General features: G+C 42.0%; 1 protein-coding gene across 1 annotated transcript in view; it reads right to left on the bottom strand.

The window, feature by feature from the left end:
• The window catches only part of Cpo (carboxypeptidase O), a 39,625-nt gene that overhangs the window by 2,091 nt on the left and 26,926 nt on the right, over positions 1-10,608 (bottom strand). Inside the window, 2 exon segments of the mRNA XM_021198531.1 lie at positions 5,825-6,021; positions 9,367-9,493. Of these exon segments, the coding sequence (XP_021054190.1) occupies positions 5,825-6,021; positions 9,367-9,493 (324 nt within the window).

Genomic DNA, 10,608 nt, shown 5'->3' with positions numbered 1-10,608 from the left:
CCATGCTTCTCTTGTGGGGGCTGTTGGAGGTGGTAACTTAGGCAGGGGCCTGAGTTCCAGGAGCATGAGGGAACGTGTCATGAAGGTGAATTATGACCATCAGGGTTCAGACCTCAGCTTTACTGGAGACCAGCCTGCAATTCCCCACAATACATTCCTTGTCCTCCCATCTATCTTTATCCCAGTTGACCCCACGTGGCCTCTAAATGCACATATCCATGTTCTTGATCCTGCTGAAAGCTTTCAGTAACTGCTCACTGCCCACTGAATTAAACACAGACTACCTAGCCTAGATTTTGAGATCTTCTATAATGTGTTTCTAACCCACCATTCCAACATAATATATTTTATATACTTACCCCACATTGTAGACAAACTTCCTTATTGTCCCTTAGCTTCTCCTTCTTTTTCTCAGGCTGTTGCCTTCACCTAGAATCCCCATCTATCAGAATTTACCCAACCTTGAGGGACTTTCTCAAATGACAGCTTCCCCATACATCTTTTCCTGCTCTCCCCACTGGCTTCTCTTTCTTCCCATGTTGTCTCTTTCACATTACTTAGTTCATAGTCTGTTGTGGTTTCACCCACTCACATTTCTTACAGATGTTTGATACACCCCTCGACTTCCACGTCTCCTGATTCTACAAGAAATCTCTCAGAACTAGATGATCTGTTAAGTGTCAGCCTTCCTTCCTGCAGATTCTCTCCCAAGATCAGTCACTACTAAAGCTCGTCACTTGTCAGGCTTCTGGTAAGTTCTCTTCTTACTGACCTCCTGATAAGACCTTTCACATATGACTGCTGACAGACCTTCAGGGGTTTCTGATTCCAGACATCCCAACATGATAGCCAACCCACCAGATGCTTAGATTCTACACAGACGCCACTGAACCCCTTGTTATTCCTGCCTGCACTGTGACGTTCAGAGGCGTTGGTCCCAGGCATCCAGGCTGAACTTGAATGTGTATCAGTTCCCCCCACTCTCTCTGTTAGGACTGGCTTAGTTTTAGAACCCTTTCTCCTTTCCTTTTCTGTAATTCACGGATGAGTGCTAAAATGTGATCGAGTGGTGCTTGGGTAGGGCTGGGAGGAGACTAGAGAAATTCCAAAGGAAGAATTAAGTAGTGGTGGTAGTAAGGGAGTGGGGTAGCAGCATCCTTTAGGTACTTGGGACATTCTGTATGTGCTACACACACACACACACACACACACACACACACACACACACACACTCACTCACTCACACACAGACTCATATACACACACAGACTCACAGACTCATACACAAACACACACACTCATTCATACATAGACACACACATACTCACACACACACACACATACTCACACACACACTCACATTCACTCATACACACACAGTATCTCTCTCTCTCTCACACACACACACTCACACTCACAGACTCATACACAAACACACACACTCATTCATACATAGAGACACACATACTCACACACATACACACTCACACACATACACACTCACACACATACTCACACACACACTCACATTCACTCATATATACACAGACTCTCTCTCTCTCACACACACACACAAACACACACACACACACTCACACAGAGACTCATATACACACACAGACACACAGACTCACAGACTCATACACACTCACACTCATTCATACATAGACACACACATACTCACACACACTCACATTCACTCATATATACACAGACTCTCTCTCTCTCTCTCTCTCTCTCTCTCTCTCTCTCTCTCTCCCACACACACACACACACACACACACACACTCATACCTTTGCTAGTGCTTCTTACTTCTCTCCCCTCTCTGCTGGGATTTCCTCTATCTCTGCTCACTCACTTAGTCTTTCTCTTCTCACCCAAAACAGTTCTGAGTCTGTCTCAGCTCCTAGGGTTGTGTTGTCCAAAGCAGAGACATGGGGTAGAGAAAGCCAAGGAAAAGCTAGGAATAAAGCAGTCACATCATTCACCCTGGGAAGAGGATATTGTGAGAGAAAGGGAGAGTCAGTTAGGAGAAAAACTCTGGTAAGAAAATGAGAGTAGGTCGGAGAAAGGATGCAGGGAGCTGCTGTATGCCATCCGTGAAACGCAGAGCAGTTCTGGGGGCAGTGGACAGCGATTCACCAACTACACTCACATGGGAATGTCGTCTGGCAAAGAAAAGGATTGCTCCTAATCATCGTCACTCACATGTGTCCCTATGCTTCTCTGAATGAAATTCCATGCCAGCTGGCCTGAGAGGGTCCTTATCTCTATTTGTGTCACATGAACCAGCCCCAAGCCACATTTTTTAATCCAAATTATTCCTTGATTGTGTATGTGTGTGTGGTCTTTTTGTTTGTTTGTTTGTTTGTTTTTTTCATTTCTGAAGCTCACCTAAAACAATACTCCATAGCCAGCCTGTATTTATTTTATTCTCTGAAGTTCACTTTCTTTACATCTTAGGGGTGGGATGCAAACTTGTTTTCCCTTCTTTGTTGGCAAAAGGCTCTTAGGAATTTTTTTTTTCTATTATTAATTACTATGAGGAAGTAGAAAAAAAGAGAATCATGATTCTAAGCCTACAGATAGCTTTGTTCCTTTCTGAGAAGATGAAATAAAGATTTCATAGATTTCTTTTGTTGTTTTGTTTGTTTAATTTGTGTTTTGTTTTGTTTTGGGGGTATTGTTTGTTTTTGTTTTGTTTTGTTTTAATTTTTGAGATAGGGTCTCACTGTGTAGCTCTAGTTGGCTTGGGACTTGCTTTGTAAACCAAGCTGACCTTAAACTCACAGAGATCCACTTGTCCTTGCCCCACATCAGGCCAAACACTCCTTAGAGTTACTTCATCTTAGGGCAGAATTCCTGAGTAGACTTTTCTCCTGAACTGTACTGTGTGACTATATAGAGTTGTTATCTGTAACCATCTTTTCTACTTGAAGGCGCTTCCTAGTAAAAAAAATGATAAAACCTCCTTTCCAGTGGAACATGATATACTGCTAAAGCTCTCTAGCCGGCTCAGCAGCTCTCGCGCTGGGCTGTAAGGACATATTTACAAGCAGATGTACAGATGCTTCAGTTAAAGGCTTTGACGTGTAAGAAGTAGCTGCTTGAGACTGAGTACAAACGCTGATATGCAGAGAGTTCAAATATAAATAGTTCCAGCACATAAAACAATAAAATTCTGATGTATATGTATATGTACAATTGTTCACATTGCTATATCTTTTCCATAGGAACCCAAAAATGCTGCCAAGATTCAATAAGGTTGACACATAGTGCAAATTTCTTATACTTCCTATCAAAACTATGCTTACTGTTCGACACTCAAGACTGCGAAAGACACACAAAAAGCTTACTGGTTCCTATGTATGGAACTAATGATTTACCAATGCTTTCATTTTAGGATTACTTTCCAGTAGTTCCTGATCCAAGTCTCTCCCTGTGGCCACAGGGCTCAAACAAGAAAAGCAATCAACAACACGACACCCTCTGACTTTTGAATACAAATCGTATAATATCTCTACTTCTGAACCAAAAGGAGTGACATTCCCATGAAAAGATATTGAGGTATTATATTGAAAGGTGATATTCTTCCCATGAAGACATTTCTGTTGATCAAAGACACCTTTCCATTGAAGATCTACAATGTCTCTGGTAATCTATCTGACTTTGTTTCAGTAGTCTGAAAGAGAAATCTATAGTGACTATCATGGAAACTGGGGAATGGGTCTAGTTCTAGGCTTCATAACTAATAACTGTATTTCTGCGAATTTCTCTAATAAAGGAAAAGTTCCAGGGATTGTAAGTGAGGGTAAAGTAGCCCATGGCTGACTGGAGATCTAAATTGATTAATGGCTTCAAAAAGTCAAAAATCCTTTCTAAGCAGAGGGTCTTTGTGAGGATGATACAAGTGATTAAGCATGCAGAGGACTAACCCAGAGGGATTGGTCTCCACCATCTTCTCCCTGCAGGGATCCTGGGAATGTAGCTAGCTCAAGCTCTCTTTATATATTCCCAAAAGGAGTTTATTGCATCATCACAAGAGTCAAGCGAGATAATGGCTTTAAAATCCCTTTGTAAGTTGTAATAATCCAAGAAAATTTTAGTTACTTGTATATATTTCAAAATGATCATATAGTATAAATCTTATAACTGTGAAAGGAAAAAAAAGATTTGGGGGGGATCCTTTTGATTTCTGGGGAAGGCTTCCTTCAGCAAAGGTCTTTAGTGGATTAGCGTTTAGCTTCTGCCTGTTCATTCTGGGTCATGCCTCAATGGAAAAAGGGCAGGAGGAAAAATAACCAAGAGATCTGGCCTGGCCTCTGGCATACCAACAGCAGAGTAAGGCCTGCTCTCACCCACCCTATCACCTGCACACAGCAAGGGACTTCTTTTTAAAAAAAAATAATGTTTTTTAAATATTAACAAGCATTGTCAAGACTATGGAGAAATACAAGCTTATGTACTATAGATAGATGTTTTAAATTGTACAACCAAAATGGAGAGCAGCAGATCAAATAAAAAAAAAAATCAGAAGTAGAATTACCACATAGGCCAGAAACTAAACATCTGGATATGTCCAAAGGAAGTAAAATGGAGTCTTGGAGAGATGTCTGCACGGACATATTCTTAGCAGCATTATTAACAATTCATGAAAGGTAATAAACCCAAATGTCCAGTGATGGGTAGAGAAACAAAACATGAATATGAATTGCTCTTTAAAAGGAAAAAAAAAAAAAGAAATCTTGATCTGGGGAAACAGTTTAGCCATTAACTGCTAAGACTCACAACCAAAAGTCAAAAGAGGAAACTGACACACCCTCCAAGAGATGCACAGAGGATATGACGCTATGTTGAATAAGCCAGTCATAATCCATTGATGTAAGCTATCTAGACAACCCATAGGTACAGAAAGAAAACTGGGGTTTGCCACAGCTGAGCACAGAGGAAAATGGGGAGGTGTCATGCGATGGGTACCAGGTATGCTCAGTGAGTCAGTTCTGGGGTTGGTTCACAACACTGAAGAATGTTCTGAACTACACACCTAAAGATGGTTGCTATTGTTCACTTATGCTAAGTGTACTTTGCCACAATTAAAGTGGAAAAGACTCAGTTAAAAAATAATGATACATTACAACTTTCTGCCTTTGCCTTCTGTTTGACTCACAACTATTCTCTGAGGATTCACAAAAGGGCAAAGAGCCCAGCTCTTTCCAGCAAATCTGCCCACTAGAGCTCGGGCAAGCACAGCTTTAGAGAAGGACCTGAAAAAACCAAAGCACAGGCTCCCTGCCCTGGCTTGCATTTCCCTGGCACTCCCTCTTACAAATATTCCTGGACAAACGCTGCAAGAAGTCTAGAAGAAAAGAGAGCATTGTGCTTAGAAGAGAGAGCAGATATTACTTAGCCATGTTATTTTAGATGTGCCATATTCCGCAAACAGCTGGCCGTTTTTTTAAGCATGGTTCAAAAGCTGTAATAGCTGAATGGAGCTTTGAGAGAATGTGCAGAAAGGAGAGTGCATTCCTGAAGATTATTAACATAATCATCTCATTTATATTAGAGCCGAACACCTAAGATGTCTCCCAACTTGACACTTCATGAAACAGGTAGTTAATTAACGTAGGTAAAGCAGCATTTAACCCCGAGTCTTCCTGGCAGGCATCTGGCGAGGTACAAAAAGCAAGAAAAAGAAAATAAGGATTGGGACGTGGGGAGGGGGATGGAGAATAGAGCCAGAATCTCTTGAAAGTGACAATTAAAGGATGGCAGGCAAGTGACCCTGTGGAGGTTTGTCCAGAGGCCTTGGCACTGTGGAGTCACTAGATGCTCATAGTTACTTGGTTTATTTTTGGTGTAGCCATGCAGTGTGAGAATGAGCTGCCCATCAGGAGCACAGGATTTTTTTTTTTTTTTTGCTTTGCTTTCTATAAGGCTTGAGATGGAGTTGGTCTCTGGTTCTGACATTAGTTCTACCCCACAGAATGTTACATCTTGGCAGTTTATGGACATGCTGATACCTGGAAAATACAGGAGGTCTCAGACAGAGCATCATGATCTCAGTTTACAAATAACTCAGGGTGAGTAGCAAACATGGGTGCTCACAGGCCTCAGACTTGTCCTCCCTCGGCTGTCAAGTCAGTCCTGTAAGTTAATCAACTCCATCATCAGCCAAGGACAAGTCTGAGTCCCATCAGAGCTGTTTTGAAAGGACCCATGTTAGTAATAACAAAGTCCCCTATATGCTAGGTCAGTGCCCCTCCTACGTGACATCACATTTAACACGCATGATGGACTTTGGATAAGGTGGGATTGTGTGGCCACTGTTCAAAATAAAGCGAAAGGAAAAAAAAAAGAGAGAGAGAAACAGAAAGATGAAGCAGTTTTCCAAGACCACCAAGCTATGGAGAGTGCATCTTAACCTTTGCCATATGGTGAGTGGCAGTGTCCTTACTCACCCCTAATTCTTCATCTGCTTCCAATGCTTCGAGCATATCAGGATGTGGAAACACAGAAATGTCCGAAGGAGAAAAAAAAATGTTTACTCTGCATGCTGTCTGCCTCCTGCTGTAAAAAATATCCAAAGCCAGCATTCTGGTTTTAATCTTCTTGATGGTGAGCTATATATTTTAAAACCAAGTGATGGCTTAAAACATATTCTGACGACTTGTGCTGGCTAGTTTTTATGTCAACCTGACACAAGCTAAAATCATCTGAGAAAGAACCTCTGAGAGAAATGGAACCTCAATTAAGGAAATGCCTCAGGCTCAGGCTGTAGGCAAGCCTGTGGAACATTTTCTTAGTTTGTGATTGATGGCGGAGTGCCCAACCCACAGTGGCTGTTACTATCCCTCTGCTCTGGTCCTGGGTTCTATAAGAAAGTTGCAGAGGGGCTGCAGAGATGGCTCAGCGGTTAAGAGCACTGACTGCTCTTCCAGAGGTCCTGGGTTCAATTCCCAGCATCCACGCAGTGGCTCACAATCATCTGTAATGAGAGCTGATGCCCTCTTCTGGTGTGTCTGAAGATAGCAACAGTGTACTCATATACATCAAATAAATAAATTTTAAGAAAGAAAGAAAGAAAGAAAGAAAGCAAGAAAGCAGGTTGAGCAAGCCAGTAAGCAGCACCCCTCCATGGCTTCTTCATCAGCTCCTGTATCCCAGTACCAGCCCATTCTGAGTTCCTGTCAACTTCCTTCTGTGATGAAGACTGGTGTGGAAGTGTAAGCCAAATAGACCTTTCTCTCCCCAACTTGATTTTTGGCAATGCTGTATCACCAGACTGTCCTGACCAGCCAGCTTCCAATAATGACACAGCAGAGACTTCTATTTACTTATAAGTGCTTAGGGGTTATAGCTTAGGCTGTTCCCTACGAGCTTGTATAACCTAATAACCCACTTACACTAATTCATCTTTGCCGTATGGCCCATTATCTCTACTTCAATCCCCATACATCAAACGTCTGGCTGGTGAATCACCCGGCCTGATTATTTCCCAGAGTTCCTATCTCTGCCCTGATGGTCTGCTTTTCCTTTCCTGCCCAGTTATAGGCTATCACATCTTTACTGAACCGATCAGAAGGTGACGGGAAATAATGTTATAAAACACTGGGGGCAGGTGATGCTTCATAAAAATTACAATACAAAGGTCTGGCCTGTACTCAACTCTCTGCCAGTACAGAAACCAACCTTTGAATAATACAAAGACAATCTTTACACCGTGCACAAAAACATTATCCAGTAATGGTGTTCCATCACAGCAATAGAAACCCTAACTAAGACACCAGCTAGGACTACTATGTCCTTGCTTAGCCAGTCTCATCTGGAAAGAGTTCTGCACTTGAGTACTGTATAGATGATGCCATCTCTTTAAAGGAAATTAAAGCAATCAGAATGCCAAAAAGCTGTATAGATTTTTCAAAAATGGTGATGTTTAATAAGCCACTGTGATTCTCAGCCTTTTTTTTTTTTTTTTTTGCTATTTATTTGTTGTTGTTGGTGGTGGTGGTAGTGGTGGTGGTGTTGGTGGTGGTGGTGGCGGTGGTGGTGAGGATAATCAGCTTGTCTGCTGAGCAGGTTCTTGGTACACCAGCGGACATTGAAATTCCACATTGAAAGCATGTGCCACTATGATTGCTCCTGAATCCGAGCAACCATGCAAAGGTTTCATAAATTAGTGTCAATAATGGCAGGTAGCCCTTGAACATAGAAAACACTTCCTAGAATTATAAACAAACAAACAAACAAAAACCAAACCAAGACACACACACACACACACACACATACACACACACACACACACTACAAAACTCTTGCCTTTATCATTGTAAACTTTGCCCATATGTGTATTTTAGTTTTTCAGAGAGTCCAGCAACACTCAATATTAGGAACAGCAATACAAACCAACATGAACAAGTGTGTAAGCCATCCAACTGAAACTAGCTTGGCCTCTCATTCCGGAGCAGGTAAGTGGCGTCTACAGCCATGATCTTACGCATGGCCAGCTTTGGGTACTGTTTAGGACTGAGTTGTATAAGATGAAAAGCAAACAGCTTGACAAATGAAGAAAGCTATTTCAGGTGTATTAGAGATAATTTATCTTTGTTTTGTTGTTTTGGTTTTTGTTTCTCGCACCTGTTTGGAAGAAGATTGCTGAGGAGAAGAGAGGAGAGGGCAACTATCAGCAGGAAAGCTCACGGGGCCTCCGTTCATACGCAGGGCCACAGTGTCTGTTCTAGAGAAGAGGCCCACAGAGAGAGCTGTGAGGAGGGATGGAAGAGGGAAAGGAGGGGGCGCTTTCTAGAAAGGGGGAACTCTGGTGAGTGATGGAAGAAAGGAAGAGGGGTGCTCTCTAGAAAAGGGGCTCTCATTTCGGGAGTGACATGCTTTATAAATATTATATGGAAAACACTTTCTGCTGTTTACTACATTAGAAGCCTGGGACATTTAACCTTCTGTATGATCACGTTGAAGGCCACAGGCTAGTTTAGTATTTAGATGTCATTTGTTCCCCCTCACGTGTCTAGAAGAGCTCTGAGGTAGATGCAGGTCAGTATATGAGATGTGTATTAATATAACGCTAATCATGTAATAAGCAAGTCATAACACCTCTTGGTGTTATGAATAAGAATATGGCAGAACTAAGTCTAAATGGACAACTGGGGAGAGGAAAAACCTCAGATCAGACCTACAGTCGGTTCCAACTCTCAGGAAGTATGAGGCTTCCACATCCTAAAATTGACTTTAATGAAAAGCTATCAAATGGGGTTTCTTTCTTTACATGGCTAGAAAATATTTCCACAGCTAGAATGGCTGGCATTAGAAGAATGAATCGAGTAGAGCTTCAGTGCATGAATATAACTAACCCTGGCCCACAGGCAGTGTCCACGCTGTTGTCCAAGTGCAGATATAACCGTCGGTGTTCAGGACAGGAAGCACAAACAAGTCTAGTTCTTTAAGGAGCCTGCCGATCCTTGCATTGTCTTTATCATTCTATAGAATCTGGAAAATAAAAAAGAAACAGCTGGGACCATTCTATGAAGAGATCTTTCTCTTCTAATTCTCTGTAAATCTCAACTTAATTGTAAGAGCCACCAGGCCCTCCTTAACTGCCACTGACTTTTGAGTAGTGGCTCTCAAATTTGATTGCGAATAGTGTCATCTGACAGATCTGTTAACGAACCCATCTGAGTGTGGTGACTCGCCTCTAATCCTAGCACTCTGATGACAAAACAAGGCGAAAGGACCTCAAGTTCATGGGTTACACAATGGGTTTGGGACTAGCCTGGGCTAAGTAGTAAGACTTTGTCTCAAGACAACAACAAAACACTGACTTTGAAGCCATATCTGTCCTTGTCCCTGGCCCCTTGAGAGTTTATAATTCACTAGGTATGAAATGGAGCTAATTTGTATTTCTCCCAGTTAGCATTCTGCTGTGAGTCTTAGGAATGACTTCCCGGGTTACTTTTTATATTTGTTTTTCCAAAAAGACTAATCAAAATGTATTATTTTAAAGTTGTCTTACTCCCTAAAGGGAAGAGGAGAGGGGAGAGTGTTTTCCATGTGGGAAATCTCCTGAACCCACACAACAGACACACAGGTTGTCATTTCTATGCTCCCATAGTAGATGAGAAGCTAGGTGAAATATTTCTCAGTGTTCGAAATTTTTCCTAATACTATTTGACAAGATTCAATGTTATCTCTGACTTCCAATACGCATACTCTTCTACACTTAGGCAAGTTTACCTTCCAATAAAAAATGATTTTTGGATGCAGTGGAGTGAAGTCAGGATATTCAGTTTTTGGCAAGGCTACTCACTAATTCCATTGCACTTGAAGTGAGGGGTTAATTCAGTACAGTTACAGAGAAAGATGTATGCTTCTAGAGAGCCCAGAAGTGGACAAGTACTCAGTGGATAGGTACTCAGTGGACAAGTACTCAGTGGACAGGTGCTCAGTGGACAGGTGCTCAGTGGATAGGTACTCAGTGGACAGGTGCTCAGTGGACAGGTGCTCAGTGGACAGGTACTCAGTGGATAGGTACTCAGTGAACAGGTACTCAGTGGACAGGTGCTCAGTGGACAGGTACTCAGTGGACAGGTGCTCAG

The sequence above is a fragment of the Mus pahari genome, chromosome 5 (assembly GCF_900095145.1).
Source record: "Mus pahari chromosome 5, PAHARI_EIJ_v1.1, whole genome shotgun sequence".
NCBI lineage: Eukaryota > Metazoa > Chordata > Mammalia > Rodentia > Muridae > Mus > Mus pahari.
This window is presented reverse-complemented; position numbering and strand designations above follow the sequence as displayed.